This window comes from Eleginops maclovinus, chromosome 11 (assembly GCF_036324505.1).
Source record: "Eleginops maclovinus isolate JMC-PN-2008 ecotype Puerto Natales chromosome 11, JC_Emac_rtc_rv5, whole genome shotgun sequence".
Classification (NCBI taxonomy): Eukaryota; Metazoa; Chordata; class Actinopteri; order Perciformes; family Eleginopidae; genus Eleginops; species Eleginops maclovinus.
This window is the reverse complement of record NC_086359.1, coordinates 1,015,631-1,038,071: the sequence shown is the minus strand read 5'-3', so window position 1 is coordinate 1,038,071 and position 22,441 is coordinate 1,015,631. Positions and strand designations below refer to the sequence as shown.

The 22,441-nt window shown below is 40.1% G+C and overlaps 2 protein-coding genes and 2 pseudogenes across 2 annotated transcripts; all 4 read right to left on the bottom strand.

Moving 5' to 3' along the window:
• Positions 1-1,037: 1,037 nt before the first annotated feature.
• Positions 1,038-11,723, bottom strand: LOC134872403 (uncharacterized; annotated as a pseudogene).
• On the bottom strand, positions 2,642-3,059 carry LOC134872391 (histone H2A-like). The gene has a single exon (XM_063895671.1). The coding sequence runs from the start codon at positions 3,046-3,048 to the stop codon at positions 2,665-2,667; it is 384 nt and encodes a 127-aa protein (XP_063751741.1). The 5' UTR covers positions 3,049-3,059; the 3' UTR covers positions 2,642-2,664.
• Positions 5,013-5,754, bottom strand: LOC134872387 (histone H1-like; annotated as a pseudogene).
• Positions 9,394-9,789, bottom strand: LOC134872396 (histone H2B 1/2-like). The gene has a single exon (XM_063895677.1). The coding sequence runs from the start codon at positions 9,778-9,780 to the stop codon at positions 9,409-9,411; it is 372 nt and encodes a 123-aa protein (XP_063751747.1). The 5' UTR covers positions 9,781-9,789; the 3' UTR covers positions 9,394-9,408.
• Positions 11,724-22,441: the final 10,718 nt, after the last annotated feature.

Here is a 22,441-nt window from a genome sequence, read left to right as displayed (position 1 = left end):
TTTTATTCTATTTTTATATCATGCTATGAATTACAATAGCACACTTGAAGAACGTGGTTTGTTTGAGGCAATTCTTGATAGAATGGTATAATGTTGTTTCTACCACTGATTACTGCCTGCATGCTTAAAGCGAGGTAAAAAAAAAACATAGAGATGTTGTTTTAAATATGTGCTCAATTTGCTCGTTAATACACACTTTCAACAAAACCAAGTATATGTATTTATTTATAGCGAATACATATAAAACACCTAAAGTGGTTCAGTAATATGGTTATGGAGAGGTTGAGCAGCTGGTCGGTCCTAATGATTATTACGCCATTAATCGAAAGGTGTAAGTATGCATTCATCATGGGACACCCTAACAGTATACTTCATATAGGTTCCAGTTAACTTTAGGTACAGACTACCACACAATGTGCATTACAGGGTCTACAATACAGAGTGAAAGTGCATAAATCCCAAAGGCAAAACACACAGAATGAAGGTGAACTATAATTACCAGCTGGATGTCACTAACTATGTTTTGCAATACAGACTACACGTAATGCATTATCAAATTATTGTGCATTTAGAATAAAGCACATTATTGTAAGATTTGTCTGAAGAGTTGTACACACTTATCTGGCTTTTGATATTAATTTCTGTACATTTAGAAATACAGCACTCCCTTTTGTCATATTACTGTATACTCATTAAACCATACCTTTGAAACCTGTGTTAACAACCTGTTCAAGGGTACCGGGGTTTGAAGTGTTAGCATGTCGTTAAATTATCTTCAGTCTTTATCGTCCAGTTTTAGACAGAGTGGGCTACGGGTTATTTAATGTTGTATGCAGATTAGTAACGGCTCTCTAAAATGTGTATTTTTAATGGTGATTGTAGACATTCAAGAAATATGTCTGTAGATCTTTGGACTCCCTAAAATAAGCTATACTGCATTTAGGTTTCAATTTACATATCCACATCATATGGATAAAGTATTTCGGGAAGCTTCTCTGTTAGTGATCTGGGTGGCTCTGAAAAGAGCCGTTGTGTGTTCGGTCAGCGGGTGTGCTCTATCCTCCGAAGCCGTACAGGGTGCGGCCCTGCCTCTTCAGAGCGTACACCACATCCATGGCGGTCACCGTCTTCCTCTTGGCGTGCTCGGTGTAGGTGACGGCGTCACGGATCACGTTCTCGAGGAACACCTTCAGCACCCCGCGGGTCTCCTCGTAGATCAGACCGGAGATACGCTTCACTCCGCCGCGGCGAGCCAGCCGGCGGATGGCGGGCTTGGTGATGCCCTGGATGTTATCACGGAGCACTTTCCGGTGACGCTTAGCGCCTCCTTTACCGAGCCCCTTTCCTCCTTTCCCTCTTCCAGACATCTTCTGTTAGACTGATAGAAACGAATAAGCTGTCTCATGCTCACAGGGAGTATTTATCCCGTTACTGCGGACGTAAAGGAGGACAGTACGTAAGTGGGCACCTCATTGAACAGGGGCCAATTCGGGAGCCTTCACCATTTTTGTTTATCATGTTTCTGTTTTCTGGTCACTTTTGTGTTGCAAATGACCCTGATAAACGCTAAAAGTGACAGGTATTAAAGTAGCGTTTCAGATTATTAGATGTTTCATGATTCAGCAGGTTTACCTTCACACAGCAGCAGCTAAAGCCCTCTGCAGCTGGAAGGACAGCAGAGCTCCTTCTCCAACAGACTGCTCCAGCTGTCACAAGGACAGGTTCAGGAGAACCTTCCTGCCCTGTGCAGTAACTCTGTACTCTGGGTCCAGGACTCTCTGCTCCATAGCCTGTCTGTGAACTGGACTTAAATCAGAACATACTGCACATTCTGTTTTAGTCTATTAATATTCCACACCTCTCACACTAATTGTGCATATTACACCCTGCTTTATGTGATTTAATTTTTGTTAATGTTTATGTACATTTTTATTTTATTGTAACTAAAGAGACTTGTTTTTATGCTGCAACATACAAATGTCCCAGATTGGGATCAATAAAATCATTCTATAGGAACATCAGTGAAAAATGAAACAGTGCAACACTGCAGGCTGTGTAGCTGGACCAGTCTATAAGTATACAAACGAATTGAACTACACACATGTCAAACAAACGAATACAATAAGCTAAATTATGCAGATCATTAACTATGGAAAACGCTCCCCCTGCAGCCCCCTACCGGCCACGGGCAGAACTGCAGTCTGTTAGGCCTCACGGTCCATCCCGGAGCTTTGCCGCTTTGCACACATCAGGGTAGTGGGGAACCAAAGCTGAGGGAATCTGGGGAAACCGACGGCTAACACATGATAGTATATTACCAATAAATACCGGACATTTAATGTTGTATGCTCAGCAGATTTAGGGGTAGTGGGCACTGGATATAGGGTCCTCTCAAAATGTTCATTAAAATAAACGTTTGTGACGATATCAAGAGAAGGGTATATGTGTTTACGAAACTGCAGTTATACTAGAATATACACCACGATACAGGGAAGTGCATAATCAAAACTGATGTAATTTTAGTGCAAGACATTTTTTAAAATGGTATAATCATAGATTAACATATTCAAGAGACACAGGTTTGATCAAGAACAGCTCTCTGGAGGGAGGTGGGGGGCTCTTAAAAGAGCCGTTGTTGGGGTGGTTGAAGCGGGTTCAGGGTGTTCACTTCTTGGCGGCCTTCTCGGTCTTCTTGGGCAGCAGCACAGCCTGGATGTTGGGCAGCACGCCTCCCTGAGCGATGGTCACTCCTCCCAGCAGCTTGTTGAGCTCCTCGTCGTTGCGGACGGCGAGCTGCAGGTGGCGGGGGATGATCCTGGTCTTCTTGTTGTCCCGGGCGGCGTTTCCAGCCAGCTCCAGGATCTCAGCGGTCAGGTACTCCAGCACAGCGGCCAGGTACACCGGGGCTCCGGCACCGACACGATGGGCGTAGTTACCCTTCCTCAGATGCCTGTGGACACGGCCGACGGGGAACTGAAGCCCGGCACGGGAGGAGCGGGTCTTAGCCTTAGCTCTGGCCTTTCCTCCGGTCTTTCCTCTTCCAGACATGATTACTTACTCGGGTTTTCAAGAAGTGTGTCTGTGTGCTGGCCACAGCCTCCTTTTATATCCACCAGCTGCTCTCTGATTGGCCATCAGTGAGCGTATGTAAGATCGTCCAATCAGAAGGGAGCTCCTGTTAGGACTCCTTCCAGCTGGAAGACATGCTAAACCTGGAGCTTTTGTGGTCAATGCTGTATATATATGTATCACCTCTGTCAGATGAGCACAGTGTGACTGTAAGCCAGTATATATTTCATCACTTTATATGAGACAAAATGTGACAGTAACAGATGCAGGTGTCGTCTCACAGCTCGTACCAAACAGGAGCCACAACCTGAGAAAAAAAGGAAGATTAAATATACATACACTACAGTTAAATATGTTGATATACAGTACTGCTATCAAATGACTGTATACATAAAAATAACTTCACGTGAGCTTATAGCAGCTTTCCTTGGTGCAAAGTTGCAATACAATTGATATTTCAACAAAACAATTAACTTTGAGCAGCTCAATCAGAGAGGGTAAACTCAAATATGAGGTTTCAGTGGATTAAGAGAATGCCAAAACGTTTTACAATTATTATTCTTCCACAATAATATGATAACCAACCCCTGAACCTGAAACTAAAATGTGACAAATCCAATCTCAATAAGTGGAGAAAACACAATCATTCCCTGTGTGGTTCCTTAAGGATTACAAGTATCCCCATTTAGCATTTATTCTTGTGGTTGCAGTAAAATACTATATTGTGAATCCTGCACAATGTATTTCTACTTTTGTATTTTAGAACAATAAACACTGAGGTGGTTTAAACAAGCAATTATAAATTGAGCTACTTGCTTCTTTGCACACTGCCATTTTTCCTGCAGATAGCAATACCACATTTTACAGCTACCAGCTTTCTGTAAGGCGTTAATAGTTAAACATGTCAGCAGATTTAGTCAGGACTGAGAGGTTCGTAGAGAAACAGAAAGGGCAGCTTTTTGAGACTGAAATGTGTGTGCAATAATAACTGTAAAGTCCCCTGGGGCGTATGGTGTGTGATATTGAGCTAAATAAATACACTTTGGATTTGTTTCCGTTTACCTTTTGTTTGAGTAGACGTTTCATTTCTTTTTCACCAACGATTGTCAGCGACTTTCCATGAGCTGAAGAAAGCATGCACTCTTTCTCAGCTGTACAACTGAAAGGGTTTACCTTTGCACAGCCTAGATGTTGTTCCTACAGCTGGAACATGGATTGCTTGGAGGAGGCTTTCCATTTCAAATGTGTTTGTTGTAAAATGCATTTATACAAGTGGAGCAAATCTTTGATAATCTACAGTGCTGTATGTGCACGTTAACTCACAGACAACAAAACCGTACATATTTTTATCAAGCAAAAAGAACTAGAATCACTGAACCTCAAGTAACAGCTTTAAAGATGCTCTTTACTGTCACATTATCATGGAAAGGTGGCCCAAGATGTCACATTAAGGGATATATAATCATGTGCACTCTCACTATATTATATAATGTTATTATAGTGATCTTAAAACAGCTTTTCATCACAGCTCCACATTTTGCTTCATATTGATGTCTGTATATGTTTGCACCATAGCACCAAGACAAATCCCTCGTATGCGTCAAACTGCTTGGCAAAACACCGGTCTGTCTCTTCCTCACTTATTAGCGCTGCTTTTATTATTAATACATATTTAAGGGAACGGTGTTTAACCTTCCATTCCTTACACACTTCATCAATAACATCCTGCTTTAGTTTGTGTATACTGTAATTCACCTTAGTGTTATTTATAAGTGCCTGGACTCTGTTCTGTTGGTGTGGTTACATGAAGGTGAAATGTTGATGTGTTGTTTAAATATTCAACCACATCTGAACTATTTCATATTCCCTTCAGGGTTCAGGAGAGAGCTCTTCGGGGTGTGTGGGTGGCTCTGAAAAGAGCCTTTTGATGGAGCATTTGACTTTCACTTCTTCTCTGGTTTCTTGGCTGCAGCCTTCTTCGCTGGTTTGGCAGCTTTGGCTTTAACCACCTTCTTCACAGCTTTCTTTGGGGTCGCTGCTTTCTTGGGGGTCGCTGCTTTCTTGGGGGTAGCTGCCTTCTTAGGGGGGGCTGCCTTCTTGACCACCTTCTTCTTCGGGCTCTTTGTGGCCTTCTTCACGGGGGTTTTCTTGGCGGCAGCAGCGGGCTTCGCCGCCTTCTTGGGTGTTGCTGCCTTCACCTTCTTGGCTGCTGGTTTCTTAACGGGGCTTTTCTTCGCTGCTGCTGCTGCCGGCTTCTTGGCTTTGGCTGCGGGCCTCTTCGCCGCCTTCTTGGGCTTCTCTGCGGGTTTGGGCGCCTTGAAGTACCCGGCGGCCCCGGTTCCCTTGACCTGCAGAAGGGATCCCTTCTCGAGTAACTTCTTCACGGCGCGTTTAATGTGCGCGGTGTGCTCGTAACCCTGAGCGGCCAACTCCTTCTTCAGAGCCACGTAAGAGATCCCTTTCCGCTCCTTGGAGGCGGTCACCGCCGTGAGGATGAGCTCCGCGGCGCCGGGACCTGCCTTCTTGGCCGGCTTGGTGGACTTCTTCTTCGGGGACTTAGCCGGTGCCTTTGCCGGGGCGGCGGGTGCTGCGGTGGGAACCTCTTCTGCCATGATGCGTTCAGGAACACTAGTTAATGAGACTGATGGAAGACCCTCAGCAGAGAGAGGAAGTTAAACACGGCATGAGAACCGTAGAGACTCAACTCAGCCCGGCTCTCCGGAGCAGCAGGAACACTGGGACACTTTGTGCTTTCTGTTCAACTAGAAATGTAGAACAAGCTCATCTACAGGAAGATTCAGAGGGGACATTTGTATCGGACATATGGCCCAGAAGTTCCTCTTCCTATAGAAGTCAAATAAAGTGTTTGTATTTATTGTGTTTTGAGAGGGAAGACTTTAAACCTGCTCTAACTGCTGCCGTGAGAGGGACTGCTCGGTGACTCCCTCCTGTAATCTCTCTCCTAAAGCATTAAACATACTTCATACTCTCATTATTACTCTGTGTATGGGGAGAGGAAGTGTTTGTTTAAAAAGCTGAGGTGAAATCAGTCCGCTGTTCTGGTGAAATCTGGGTGGAATAGAGGTTATTGTGTGATCTGCAAACACACTGATGTGGGGATAAGACACTGGCTGAGCTCTTGGTGACAGATGATCACTAGATACCAAATATGAAGCTGTATCTGTTTTATAGGAAAGCATAAGAGAAACCCAGACACAAGGTTTCAAGGTTCCAAGGTGTTATTGGTCATATGCACAGCAGATACAACGTATATGTTGGCAATGAAAGTCTTATGTCCGATGCTCCTCCAACAACTCAACATACATGGTGCAGATAAGATAATAAAATAGAGCAAAAAGAGAGAAGAATATTTACAATAACAACAATAAAGATTTGAGGATGTGAAATATATTCATATGTGGAATACATTGAGAGTATTTAAACACTTTACACTGTTGAATGAGGAGGTATGGACAGATGCATATATTACGTATAACAGATGTATATGGCAGATATGTATAATATATAGATATATACATATATATATATGTGTGTGTGTGTGTGTGTGTGTGTGTGTGTGTGTGTGTGTGTGTGTGTGTGTGTGTGTGTGTGTGTGTGTGTGTGTGTGTGTGTGTGTGCGTGTGTGCGCGTGTATATATATATATATGTATGCTCAGGAGTTCAGCAGTCTTATAGCCTGTGGTATAAAGCTGTCTCTGAGTCTGGTGGTCTTGGTCCGGATGCTGCGGTACAAGTCAACGTGGTGTCATTTAAAGAGGCTAAAGTTAGTATTAGTAACAAATACACCTCTTTATATCCACAGTGTTAACGTATCATTAGAGCTGTGAAGAAGATCTGTGTCAAGGTAATCAAATGTGACAGAAACCAGCAATAATACACATTTAGAGAAAGGTGCATTATGTGAGGTAGTTTTGTACACATGTTTAAATATCAGGAAGTCTTTAGCTTACTATTTACGAGCATTGTTGACTTTTTCTATAAATGAAATAAAACTCGGTTTCTTATTTAAGATCTTGATGTTCAGACAGATTAAACTAAACCTTAATAAAGTCAATAATTATCAGTCTTGCTTTTCTTTGCCTTAAACACAATATAACATACTTTAATAGCAATTTGATAGAGGCACACTGTGGCTTATTGGACTGCTTATCCTTTATTTCATGATAGGAAATGTTTGTATTCATGGTTCAGTTATACTTACAAACAGAAGGGCAAAGTTAGATATATCTTGGAGCTCTCATTCATCATCTTACGTTTCCTATTCATGGTAATAAATCACAACGGAGTCAGGAGACACAGGAACCTGTTTTACTCAGTACAATATTAGTACCGACTGAAATGATAAAGGGTGTTACTCTTTAAGAAGCTGTGGGTGGCTCTTAAAAGAGCCGTTGTGTTTCGGTGGTGTGGTCTAAGCCCTCTCACCGCGGATCCGGCGGGCCAGCTGGATGTCTTTGGGCATGATGGTGACCCTCTTGGCGTGGATGGCGCACAGGTTGGTGTCCTCGAACAGGCCGACCAGGTAGGCCTCGCTGGACTCCTGCAGAGCCATGACGGCGGAGCTCTGGAAGCGCAGGTCGGTCTTGAAGTCCTGAGCGATCTCCCTCACCAGGCGCTGGAAGGGCAGCTTGCGGATCAGCAGCTCGGTGGACTTCTGGTAGCGGCGGATCTCCCTCAGAGCCACGGTACCGGGCCTGTAACGGTGAGGCTTCTTCACGCCGCCGGTGGCCGGGGCGCTCTTACGGGCAGCCTTGGTGGCCAGCTGCTTCCTGGGAGCCTTTCCTCCGGTGGATTTACGGGCGGTCTGCTTGGTTCTGGCCATTGTAGTTTCTCAGGGTTCAGAGAGAAAGAGTGCTGTCTGTCTGAGAGCAGCGGCTTTATGAAGAGCTGCCGGAGCAGGGCCAGCGCTGATTGGTGCAGGCCGGGGGACACGTGCTCTGTAGCTGCTTTACTATTGGACAATGTAAACCACACCTCCACAGAGGAAACGTCATTTTAAATAGTTTTAACAATGCATGAATAACATATAACACCACATTAAAACACACCATAACACATACACACATAAATAAATAAATAAACACAAAGGAACAAAATATTTCAGAAGGACATAAATGCAATGGATGATCTTAGCAGTTAATAGTGTCATTCATGATCTAATGTATGAGTATGATTAGATTATTTAGTAGTTAACATTTCGCTCTGAACTTCACACAACAGAGGAAAAGAGGGCAGGGATGAGTAAAAGTTAAATGTAGTTAAATAGTTTCCTTTGTTTTAGTTTCATCTTTCTATTTAATGAGAAGTGAATTACATCAAATCAAATATGCATTTGAAATAACTGAAGTAGACTTTCACTTTGAACCCTGATCTTTGAATGACTGTTAGTGTTAAATTAAAATCTGAGAAACTAACAATTTATGTTGAGACTCAAACTTAATTTATAAATCCAAAATACTTTATTTATCCCAAACTGGGAACTTTTTTCCCCGTTGCAGCAGAAAAATACAAGAAGTCAATAACAAATAATTAGAACTAAAAGATAGAAATATAAAACAAGAATAAAAAAGAATAAAAGAGAAATATACAAATGTGCAAAAAGGCAATAATGTAAATCAGTATAACGTTAATGTAAAGTGTGCACGTTAAGTCCAGCTCACAGACAGGCTATGGAGCAGAGTCCTGCAGCCAGAGGGGGGCTATAGTACAGTTACTGCAGAGGGCAGGAAGGTTCTCCTGAACCTGTTCTTGTGACAGCTGGAGCAGTCTGTTGGGAGAAGGAGCTCCGCTGTCCTTCCAGCTGCAGGTGGAGAGGGTGGGGGGAGTGATCCATGATGGACAGCAGTCTGTTCAGGGTCCTTCTCTCCACCACAGCCTCTAAAGGTTCCAGTTTGATGCAGATGACAGAGCCAGCTTCCCTGATCAGTTTATTGATTCTGCTGGTGTCACAGGCTCTGGGTCTTTACCCAATCTCAACTGCGAGGAGGATTACCCACATATCTATACCACGCAGGGACATGTAGATGACGGCATAATGATCTACCCTTGTTAAGTAGGTTACAGGTTCAGGGTCTCAGGGTCCTTCATATTGCTAGTTTGTGATGGATGAGTATATTACTGAGGTGGAAATACACACCAGGAATTAGAAATGAGTTAGAGGCTTACTCTGACGTTAATGTACACGTGAAACATGCCCAGCTAATGTGTGTGTTTGTCTCGTTGTAAAAACCCTAGCAGACTATGAATAACAGGAAGGCAGCTCTCTGGATAGGTTGGGTGGCTCTTAAAAGAGCCGTTGTGTTTGTAGGTTTGTTGGGTTTACTTGGAGCTGGTGTACTTGGTCACAGCCTTGGTGCCCTCGGACACGGCGTGCTTGGCCAGCTCTCCGGGCAGCAGCAGGCGGACGGCGGTCTGGATCTCCCTGGAGGTGATGGTGGAGCGCTTGTTGTAGTGAGCCAGACGGGAAGCCTCCCCGGCGATGCGCTCGAAGATGTCGCTCACGAAGCAGTTCATGATGCCCATGGCCTTGGAGGAGATGCCGGTGTCGGGGTGGACCTGCTTCATCACTTTGTACACGTAGATGGCGTAGCTCTCCTTCCTGTGCTTTCTCCTCTTCTTGCCGGTCTTGGTGGCTTTGGACACGGCTTTCTTGGAGCCCTTCTTGGGCGCTTTGACGCTGGGCTCAGGCATGATGTCTTCCTATGGGTTTAACCGAAAGAATGCCTCTGTCTTCCACTGGACGCATCTTTATGTTCGCCTGATGCAAATCAGAGTGTGCGGTTGCTCGCCTCTGATTGGCTGTTGTTTGTGATCACCACTGAGCATGCGCCAGACTGTTGCTCTTTTTTTTCTACGTTTGAAAATGTCCTTATAACACTGTTATATATTCTAATATATAAAAATGTTGGGAAAATAGTTTCCCTTGATGTTTCATTCAATCTGTTTGGTATTAAAAATCACTTATCTTGAAACTTTGAAATCTATATCTATTCTCATCACTGCAACAATATGCAATAAGAATATTAACATTTAATATACTCATTTAAAGGGGATGTCACAACTAACACATAATAACATACAACAACCTATAAATTAAACATTAAACCAAATAAAAGAGTATAACATCATGTTCATTCAGCACTTCAATGTTTAACAGTGATATCTTGTTTCAACTGTTACTGAATAATTCTATTTTTAATGTTTTATCTCTTATTTTGTACCTTGGTGTAATCTGTACGTCCTGTTGCTGCTTTCAATCCTGCATTTCCCTACAGGGATCAATATAGATCCACCTTAACCTATCTATCTAATGATGCAAAAGCAGTTACAGCCTCAAAGCATGTTGTAGCATAACCAGCAGAAGTGTGAAGAGATATTTACAACAAATAAGTCACGGAACAACAAATCATTGGCTTTCCCTTTACAGGTTCGTTAAAGAAAATACTGACAGAGTTTAAGTTAAGTTGTTGTTCAGTTATTGTTAGCTCGCCCTGATTAAAGAGCCGTGCTTCGGCTAAAATAGATCCAGACGTTTTATTTTGGGAGGCGACCGTCACATCTGTGATGTGAGGAAAACAGAAAGGACTCGATCAACTCCAGCAGGTTTGTTATTGTTCCAATCATTCAGCGGCTGTAATTCAGTGGTTTGATTCTCTCTCTGTGAGTTACAGTTTCAGTTCCTTGCACTTCACTGTGGGCCCTCCCTATCGCTCCCACCTCCTCAGTCAATTAAATCCCAGCACGTTTCTGCAGGAAAGGGAAATCACTTTTAAGAGTTGGATGTTTTGTGGCGTTTAAAATAAGCTCTGACGTAGCTTCATGATTCTGGAAGAAGAAACTAAAGTAAGAAAAAGAAAACCAAACAGAGAGGAGGAGGGCTTTGAACGCATCCTTATCTCATCCCTCAGTGTTTTACTTTCAGAAAAATACTATCCACTACATTATGGTATGCCTCCATCATTCACACTCATGCTGCAAACACTTCCAGGGTTTAGGAGAAGTACATTCATGAATTCATTTATTTTGAAGTTTTAATTTAGGATGTCTGTTATGAAGAATCAGTAACCCCAACAATAGCGCATCCCTTCATCACATGTGATGAGCACTTGCATAATGAAGTACACACTATAATGAACCAGGTCATGTGTTTAATATCTACTGTGGTTTATACACTACTATAGCGATATCAACGGGACGTGTTCAGAGTATTATGTTAATACTTTTGATCCACCATCATTAATTACAGTATCTAGGGAAGCTTCTCTGTTAGTGATCTGGGTGGCTCTGAAAAGAGCCGTTGTGTGTTCGGTCAGCGGGTCAGTCTATCCTCCGAAGCCGTACAGGGTGCGGCCCTGCCTCTTCAGAGCGTACACCACATCCATGGCGGTCACAGTCTTCCTCTTGGCGTGCTCGGTGTAGGTGACGGCGTCACGGATCACGTTCTCCAGGAACACCTTCAGCACCCCGCGGGTCTCCTCGTAGATCAGGCCGGAGATACGCTTCACTCCGCCGCGGCGAGCCAGCCGGCGGATGGCGGGCTTGGTGATGCCCTGGATGTTATCACGGAGCACTTTCCGGTGACGCTTAGCGCCTCCTTTACCGAGCCCCTTTCCTCCTTTACCTCTTCCAGACATCTTCTGTTAGACTGATAGAAACGAATGAGCTGTCTCATGCTCACAGGAAGTATTTATAGCGAGTCTGCGGACGTGTTAGAGATCATACTGAGCAGCTTTTTATTTATTTATTTATTTATTTATTTGTTTGTTTGTTTGTTTATTTGTTTATTTAAACATGCTCAGTGTGTGTATTCTAATCAAAGGTTTGCATCTCTGTGCGCCTAAAGTTGCATCAGAGCTTCGATTTGTATAGTCACTTACAAAAGGTTTATCTAGGAGAAAGTAGTTCCTTGTTTCAGGTATCCATAACGATGCATGTTTTTTATATTTAGTTTAAGAGATACATCTTCCTACTTTGGACTAAAATGTATTACTTAACGTGAGTTTTCCACAGTGATGTCACTATGTTCAATAAGTAAACACAGAGTCCAATAGAGGACTTATTTCAGGGTACTTTTTAAATGTTTCCTTTTTTTAAAGCTTCAATTTCATATGTTTTTGCTAAACTATGCAGTTGAAGTGTCAATGACTGCATTTCTGTATATAACTGTATTAAATACAGTACATCATGTTTTATAAAAAGACTGTATTATTTAAATAAATGACAGTACATAAATTAAAGAGGCTATATGATGCCTTTTGGGGGTTTTAACTGCTGTAACACAGTGTTGAACACACGATGGCAGCAAGTCAACAACTCCACCGCTGGGAGAAATACTTCCTGCATTTAAATCAACCTTTATAACCCCTGCACAGTCAGGAAGACAGATTTCAAAATGCACGGCTAATTTTAATAACCAGGGAAAAATGATGTGTTATAAAAGCTGCCCCAAACTATGGGTTTTTCATTTAATTGATTGTTCTATGTAGTATTATAGTATTTTTATATCCAATAAATGTGATTCTGAACCGTCACTATGTTCAGGAAGTAAACGAAGGAGTCCAATGGAGGACTTCGTGCATGGTACATTTGGAACGTAGTTAAAATAGTTTTACCGTAATATCGCCATTTTTTAAGCTTCGACTTCATATTTTTTATTAAACTATAAAGCTTTTGACAACTGCATAGCATACTGTAGCTGTAGCTGCACATGCTAAGCTAACAGAAGTGGTTTGAGTTTTTAGTTTAGTTCCTTTCTTCTTTATTTTACTTGCATGCAGACTGTGTCAAGGTGAGCAGCAACAGCCAGCCTCACCATAAAACCTTCCACGTTTACAACCCTCCGCCATCATCAAACTTTCCATAAAGTCGAGTTTTATGGATGTTAGCCGGTTAATGGTTTACAGGAGGACAGGTGACAGGGGGAAACAGAAACAAGATGGACACACAATCGCCCTTATCTCTTCTTTGGAAATGTTCCTTTTCTTTAACCTCTTTAAAAGAACATACGGCTGAAACCAAACCAAGGCCCAACACGACTCAGCAAATCCTTTGGGTTTCTTTCAACAACGTATACCCAGAGGAGGCAGAAGTACTCAGGTCTTGTACTTGAGTAAAGTAGAAGTACTCAGATCTTGTACTTGAGTAAAAGTAGAAGTACTCAGATCTTGTACTTGAGTAAAGTAGAAGTACTCAGATCTTGTACTTGAGTAAAGTAGAAGTACTCAGGTTTTGTACTTGAGTAAAAGTAGAAGTACTCAGATATTGTACTTGAGTAAAGTAGAAGTACTCAGATCTTGTACTTGAGTAAAGTAAAGTACTCAGATCTTGTACTTGAGTAAAGTAGAAGTACTCAGATCTTGTTCTTGAGTAAAGTAGAAGTACTCAGATCTTGTACTTGAGTAAAGTAGAAGTACTCAGATCTTGTACTTGAGTAAAGTAGAAGTACTCAGATCTTGTACTTGAGTAAAGTAGAAGTACTCAGATCTTGTTCTTGAGTAAAGTAGAAGTACTCAGATCTTGTACTTGAGTAAAGTAGAAGTACTCAGGTCTTGTACTTGAGTAAAGTAGAAGTACTCAGGTCTTGTACTTGAGTAAAAGTAGAAGTACTCAGGTCTTGTACTTGAGTAAAAGTAGAAGTACTCAGATCTTGTACTTGAGTAAAGTAGAAGTACTCAGATCTTGTACTTGAGTAAAGTAGAAGTACTCTGATCTTGTACTTGAGTAAAGTAGAAGTACTCAGGTCTTGTACTTGAGTAAAATAAAAGTACTCAGATCTTGTACTTGAGTAAAGTAGAAGTACTCAGATCTTGTACTTGAGTAAAGTAGAAGTACTCAGATCTTGTTCTTGAGTAAAGTAGAAGTACTCAGATCTTGTACTTGAGTAAAGTAGAAGTACTCAGATCTTGTACTTGAGTAAAGTAGAAGTACTCAGATCTTGTACTTGAGTAAAGTAGAAGTACTCAGATCTTGTTCTTGAGTAAAGTAGAAGTACTCAGATCTTGTTCTTGAGTAAAGTAGAAGTACTCAGATCTTGTACTTGAGTAAAGTAGAAGTACTCAGTCTGTACTTGAGTAAAGTAGAAGTACTCAGGTCTTGTCCTTGAGTAAAAGTAGAAGTACTCAGATCTTGTACTTGAGTAAAGTAGAAGTACTCAGATCTTGTACTTGAGTAAAGTAGAAGTACTCAGGTTTTGTTCTTGAGTAAAAGTAGAAGTACTCAGATATTGTACTTGAGTAAAGTAGAAGTACTCGGTCTTGTACTTGAGTAAAGTAGAAGTACTCAGGTATTGTACTTGAGTAAAGTAGAAGTACTCAGATATTGTACTTGAGTAAAGTAGAAGTACTCAGATCTTGTTCTTGAGTAAAAGTAGAAGTACTCAGGTTTTGTACTTGAGTAAAAGTAGAAGTACTCGGTCTTGTACTTGAGTAAAGTAGAAGTACTCAGGTATTGTACTTGAGTAAAATAAAAGTACTCAGATCTTGTACTTGAGTAAAATAAAGTACTCAGATATTGTACTTGAGTAAAGTAGAAGTACTCAGATCTTGTACTTGAGTAAAGTAGAAGTACTCAGGTTTTGTTCTTGAGTAAAAGTAGAAGTACTCAGGTCTTGTACTTGAGTAAAGTAGAAGTACTCAGGTCTTGTACTTGAGTAAAGTAGAAGTACTCAGGTCTTGTACTTGAGTAAAGTAGAAGTACTCAGGTCTAGTACTCAGAGTAAAGTAGAAGTACTCAGGTCTTGTACTTGAGTAAAATAAAAGTACTCAGATCTTGTACTTGAGTAAAGTAGAAGTACTCAGATATTGTACTTGAGTAAAGTAGAACTACTCAGGTATTGTACTTGAGTAAAGTAGAAGTACTCAGGTCTTGTACCCTTCACCTCTGAGTTGTCGTGGAAAGAAGTACACAGCAGCATGACATGGTAAAGTGCTTCACATAGAAAACAGATGTGAGACTCAAACATCAACAAACAAAAGTCAATAGAGAAATACAGTTATATAAAGACCTGAAATAAATCATTTAATCTTCAGTTAATTACAAAAACTACAACAAAGAGAAGCACTCACAGACACCATTAAGATAAGTAAAATACAGTTATCCAAAAAGCCTCATATTTGTACAATCGGTCTAAATGATTTTGTTAATTAAAATGACAACGTACGCAGAGGAACGCCGAATGTGAATCTAATAAATACAATAGTGTCATTTAAAATCTAGGGTTAATCGGTGTGTTCCAAATTAAAATTCATGCTTTTATTCTCTTGGTTCAAACCCCATGAATGTCAAGAAAAACAACTCTTTCAAAATAAAATGAAATGAACAGAAATGTTAAAATAAGATATTTACCGCCGAGCAGAAGCAGCTGAACCACATCATATAACATCTATTAAACACTTGAAAAGACAAATTCCACCTCTGTGTGTGTGTGTGTGTGTGTGTGTGTGTGTGTGTGTGTGTGTGTGTGTGTGTGTGTGTGTGTGTGTGTGTGTGTGTGTGTGTGTGTGTGTGTGTGTGTGTGTGTGTGTGTGTGTGTGTGTGTGTGTGTAATGACTATTATTGTAGCTTTTATGTGATTTTACGGCAGCAGACTAAACTAAATACTCATCAGTGTAAAACAATAAATCTCCCATAAATCCATAAAGGAGCAGATAATTCCTCTTCAGGGGGATCGCGGCAGGTCGTCGGTTTAAATCCTGAGGGTCGAACAAACCGAATTTCAGGATATAAGAATATGATTGTATTTTGTAACTGGATTATATTTACTTTGACAACAAAACGCAGGGTTTTTACAACTGTGAATAGTCAAATAAATACAATAGTGTCTATTAAATGTACCCAAAATAAATATTGGCGATAATACCTGAAAACACAAATTAGTCATGTTTAACATTTTCTATCAATTCCTTTAATCATGTACTTATTATTTTATTGACTCTTTTGATTTTAGACTTTTTTTTATGTATGTAGTGTCTCTACTTTAAAGAGTCCTCTCCTGCTGATGTTCAGGTGTATATCAGTATGTAGAGTCTCTACTTTAAAGAGTCCTCTCCTGCTGATGTTCAGGTGTATATCAGTATGTAGTGTCTCTACTTTAAAGAGTCCTCTCCTGCTGATGTTCAGGTGTATATCAGTATGTAGTGTCTCTACTTTAAAGAGTCCTCTCCTGCTGATGTTCAGGTGTATATCAGTATGTAGCGTCTCTACTTTAAAGAGTCCTCTCCTGCTGATGTTCAGGTGTATGTCAGTATGTAGTGTCTCTACTTTAAAGAGTCCTCTCCTGCTGATGTTCAGGTGTATATCAGTATGTAGCGTCTCTACTTTAAAGAGTCCTCTCCTGCTGATGTTCAGGTGTATGTCAGTATGTAGTGTCTCTACTTTAAAGAGTCCTCTCCTGCTGATGTTCAGGTGTATGTCAGTATGTAGTGTCTCTACTTTAAAGAGTCCTCTCCTGCTGATGTTCAGGTGTATATCAGTATGTAGAGTCTCTACTTTAAAGAGTCCTCTCCTGCTGATGTTCAGGTGTATGTCAGTATGTAGTGTCTCTACTTTAAAGAGTCCTCTCCTGCTGATGTTCAGGTGTATATCAGTATGTAGAGTCTCTACTTTAAAGAGTCCTCTCCTGCTGATGTTCAGGTGTATATCAGTATGTAGTGTCTCTACTTTAAAGAGTCCTCTCCTGCTGATGTTCAGGTGTATATCAGTATGTAGCGTCTCTACTTTAAAGAGTCCTCTCCTGCTGATGTTCAGGTGTATGTCAGTATGTAGTGTCTCTACTTTAAAGAGTCCTCTCCTGCTGATGTTCAGGTGTATATCAGTATGTAGAGTCTCTACTTTAAAGAGTCCTCTCCTGCTGATGTTCAGGTGTATATCAGTATGTAGTGTCTCTACTTTAAAGAGTCCTCTCCTGCTGATGTTCAGGTGTATGTCAGTATGTAGTGTCTCTACTTTAAAGAGTCCTCTCCTGCTGATGTTCAGGTGTATATCAGTATGTAGAGTCTCTACTTTAAAGAGTCCTCTCCTGCTGATGTTCAGGTGTATATCAGTATGTAGAGTCTCTACTTTAAAGAGTCCTCTCCTGCTGATGTTCAGGTGTATATCAGTATGTAGAGTCTCTACTTTAAAGAGTCCTCTCCTGCTGATGTTCAGGTGTATATCAGTATGTAGTGTCTCTACTTTAAAGAGTCCTCTCCTGCTGATGTTCAGGTGTATATCAGTATGTAGTGTGTCTACTTTAAAGAGTCCTCTCCTGCTGATGTTCAGGTGTATATCAGTATGTAGAGTCTCTACTTTAAAGAGTCCTCTCCTGCTGATGTTCAGGTGTATATCAGTATGTAGAGTCTCTACTTTAAAGAGTCCTCTCCTGCTGATGTTCAGGTGTATATCAGTATGTAGAGTCTCTACTTTAAAGAGTCCTCTCCTGCTGATGTTCAGGTGTATATCAGTATGTAGAGTCTCTACTTTAAAGAGTCCTCTCCTGCTGATGTTCAGGTGTATATCAGTATGTAGAGTCTCTACTTTAAAGAGTCCTCTCCTGCTGATGTTCAGGTGTATATCAGTATGTAGAGTCTCTACTTTAAAGAGTCCTCTCCTGCTGATGTTCAGGTGTATATCAGTATGTAGTGTCTCTACTTTAAAGAGTCCTCTCCTGCTGATGTTCAGGTGTATATCAGTATGTAGAGTGTCTACTTTAAAGAGTCCTCTCCTGCTGATTTTCAGGTGTATATCAGTATGTAGAGTCTCTACTTTAAAGAGTCCTCTCCTGCTGATGTTCAGGTGTATATCAGTATGTAGAGTCTCTACTTTAAAGAGTCCTCTCCTGCTGATGTTCAGGTGTATATCAGTATGTAGTGTCTCTACTTTAAAGAGTCCTCTCCTGCTGATGTTCAGGTGTATATCAGTATGTAGAGTCTCTACTTTAAAGAGTCCTCTCCTGCTGATGTTCAGGTGTATATCAGTATGTAGAGTCTCTACTTTAAAGAGTCCTCTCCTGCTGATGTTCAGGTGTATATCAGTATGTAGCGTCTCTACTTTAAAGAGTCCTCTCCTGCTGATGTTCAGGTGTATATCAGTATGTAGAGTCTCTACTTTAAAGAGTCCTCTCCTGCTGATGTTCAGGATTTGTATTGCAGAAGCATGATTTGGAAATGTTTGTTCATTGAGTATCTATAGCGTGATGGATCGAACATGTGACCTCTGATAACTGTAATATTATGTAGTTAATAAGAAGAACATGTGATGTTTTTCCCACCGCTTTGTTTCACACAAATCATGAATCATCCTCTTGTCCTCGTGTTTACCTCCAGAGTTTATGGACAATAATAAATGTAAAACCCTGAGAACCTGTTCGCAGCTTTGAAAAAAAATCATTAACCTTTTACGGCCAGGCGAACATAAAGACAGTCATATCTTCAGAAAACATCGACTGCTCAGGAAGCAACGCAGATTTCAACGCTGATTCTACCAGGATTAGTTTTTACTGATCTTAAAATATCTTTCCAATATCTCATACATATGTTATCATCAGTTGGAGGAGCTGGTTGGCTGCTTGGCTCTGTTTTGATTGGTCCAACTCTTAGATAGTGCTGGGCGGTACACCGTGAACTTTATACCGTATGATATTCATTTTTGAAAAGCAGCAAAACCGCTGAAAAAGTGGCGAAGGGCGCTCGAGCGGTTCAGCAGTGAAAGGGGGACTTCTTTGCTGAAATGCATGCTGGGAAATGGCGCCAAGCGTAGTCCCATAACATGTGGCGCTGAATGTAAAGCAGGACACTGCAGACAATGAGACTGGAGATATGACACACAGGAAGAACCCAGGAGAGACGCTGTGTCTGTCTGTCTTTGGAAGGTTGTTAGATTTAAAACATCTGACGTGGACCAGACGAACACGTAGTGCAGATATGGAACTAAACTTCATCTCCATGATATGATTTATTGTCATACCAACCACCTACGCGTATGTCCCGCCCCTAAACCTTCACTTACGATGTGTTGGACCACTAGCCAATAGGAATGTGAATGTTACTTTGTGATGTCACTATAGGTTCTGGAAGTAAACAAAGGAGTCCAATACATCATGTTTTTTAAAGCAGCCTTTTTGTGTTTTCCCTTTCCTGTAGTGTGTTAGAAATTAACTCCCCTATTTGTTTACATCCCTGTTAGATTGCCTTTATTTTGCACTTATATTTATATTTAATTAATATTATATAATGTATTTCCTTGTTATATATTTATATTTTATTCATTTTTTGATGAAATGCTTCCTTTTTTTTATTATTGGTGAAATAAATGTATAATTTACCTTGATTTAGTCAACTCGATTTCCTCCACTAACAGGGATTATTTGACAAACTATTGGAAATGTAAATTGTTCCCGGCTTGATCACATGCATTACCCTGGACAGAATAATAGGAACACCCTTCTGTGTTAAAATGAGAGGTTTGTTGCGTCTCGTTCTCGCCCTCAAACGGTGTTAAAACTCACGCTGCATCTCTGAGGCACCCGGTCACACTTCACAGGTGCAGTCTGGGTAAACAATGGCGGGAAGTCAGGAAGAGATCCAACCCCCCCACACACACACACACACACACACACACACACACACACACACACGTCGTTAGCAAGCTTTGGGAGAATTAACATTTTAGCTTGCAGCCGCTCGGGGTCGAGACCTTTGGCAGGAGTGAAGTAAGACACAGGTTAATAGGGCTGTTAAAATGTCACCCATGTTCATGTGAGAGGTCAAATCATGAGACTATTACAAGGCAAACAGTGACACACACACACACACACACACACACACACACACACACACACACACACACACACACACACACACACACATATACACACACACACATTAGAGGAGCCTATCCTTTGTGTGTGATGTCAAAAATCAAATAGTTTATGTAAGTTTTCTATATGATTAGCTCACACACATGAAAGCGGCCGCTGTGTTTCATCTGACTGTGTGTGTGTGTGTGTGTGTGTGTGTGTGTGTGTGTGTGTGTGTGTGTGTGTGTGTGTGTGTGTGTGTGTGTGTGTGTGTGTGTGTGTGTGTGTGTGTCTGTGTGTGTGTGTGTGTGTGTGTGTGTGTCTGTGTGTGTGTGTGTGTGTGTGTGTGTGTGTGTGTGTGTGTGTGTGTGTGTGTCTGTGTGTGTGTGTGTGTGTGTGTGTGTGTGTGTGTGTGTCTGTGTATGTGTGTCTGTGTGTGTGTGTCTGTGTGTGTGTGAGCTAAATGATTGTTCATATTATGGTGTATTAAATCAGTTTTGGTTTTTTTTACAGGGGAAATAAATATGGGCATTTCAAAATGAATTTAATAAATGCATGAAAAATCTATGAATAAAATGTAACGCAGAAGCAAAGATCACCAATAAAGTCAAAACAGAGGGAAACTAAAGCCAAGATTAGTTTATGTATACAGCAGCAATAACAGTTACAGTGCAGTGTGGGATGTGAACAGTTCAATTAAAAGAAGCGGCAAAAAGAAAAGTCTTCAGCCTGGATTTAAAAGGACCTGCAGGATCCTGGGAGTTTGTTCAATGCTTTATGAACCAGTCGTGCAGTCTACTGCAGATGAAAGCATGGTCCAGTTTCTGCTAATACTAAAGTGAGTGAATAAAAACAATGAATGCCTCCGTGCATTTATGTGCTGTGAATTTATCAGTGAGTGGTTTATGTATTCATTCATTTTCCAGCTGATGTCCTCCATACGCCCAAACTTCCTCAAAATCGTAACATTTATTTCTGCTTTTTAAACAGATTTTTTTTATTGTTTTCCTGCTTCTCTTTGTTTGTGGCCTTCAGATATAAATATATAACTTAATTGGGGTCATAACGAGGACACCAGCCTCACGTAGAACGGAAACAGAGTTGACTTACTTTTACTTTTTCATCAGTTAACGATTGACTGAGGCTTAACATCAGCAGGAGAGGACTCTTTAAAGTAGAGACAGGAGAGGACTCTTTAAAGTACAGACACTACATACTGATATTTTCAAACACCTTTCTCTTCCAGAGTTCACAGAAGAACTAGGCCAAAGTTCATAAGGGATTAAACGTCTGAAAGTATAATCTGGAGTCAGCTCTTTAGTGCCTTAAAGTCCATCTAAAAATCAATCCTCATTGACGTGTAATGAGGATTGAAACGTGTAACACACGTTACAGGGGAAATAAGGGACTACAGGAGGATGAAGATAAGTCCTCTCTGTCTGTTGTTCTACACAAGAAGAAGGAGAAGTCAAACATGAACTTGGAGAGGATCAGGATTCTGTCATGTCGAAACTTCCGACATTATCACGGGGACGAAGGTTAATGAGGGGGTGAAGTAAGGCACACACACACACACACACACACACACACACACACACACACACACACACACACACACACACACACACACACACACACACACAGCTCTTATAAACTGACAGCAGGTCAGAGCTGCAGAAAGTTTTTAATAAATAATTGTGAACTTTATTTTTTAAATAGTGAGGAGGTTTCATGCATTTTGGAGCAGTCGGGGGTTTCGGTGATACTTAGACGTTTTGTTCTGCATGATAATCTCCACATTATTCACTCTGCCGGAATACAGGGATGTTAACCTCTGCAGACCCTTTACATGCACTAAAACCTACATAACACACAGGAGAGGGAACACCACAGAGAGCGGAAAAGGCCCTCTATAAGGCTGAGTATCAATAAAAATAAGTGTGTGTGTGTGTGTGTGTGTGTGTGTGTGTGTGTGTGTGTGTGTGTGTGTGTGTGTGTGTGTGTGTGTGTGTGTGATATAGGTTAATGGGGGCTGTATAAATTATATTATATTATATTAAACTATATTATATTATATTATATTATATTATATTATACTATATTATATTATATTATATTATATTATATTATATTATATTATATTATATTATAGTATATTATATTATATTATATTATATTATACTATATTATATTATATTATATTATACTATATTATATTATATTATATTATATTATAGTATATTATATTATATTATATTATATTATATTATATTATATTATATTATATTATATTATATTAAACTATATTATATTATACTATATTATATTATATTATATTATACTATATTATATTATATTATATTATATTATATTATACTATATTATATTATATTATATTATATTATATTATACTATATTATATTATATTATATTATATTATATTATATTATATTATATTATATTATATTATATTATATTATATTATATTATATTATATTATATTATAGTATATTATATTATATTATATTATATTATATTATATTATATTATATTATATTATATTATATTATATTATATTAT

Excerpts from the sequence above, each read along its gene's own strand:
- LOC134872391 (XM_063895671.1), bottom strand. The coding sequence starts at position 3,048 with ATGTCTGGAAGAGGAAAGACCGGAGGAAAGGCCAGAGCTAAGGCTAAG.
- LOC134872396 (XM_063895677.1), bottom strand. The coding sequence starts at position 9,780 with ATGCCTGAGCCCAGCGTCAAAGCGCCCAAGAAGGGCTCCAAGAAAGCC.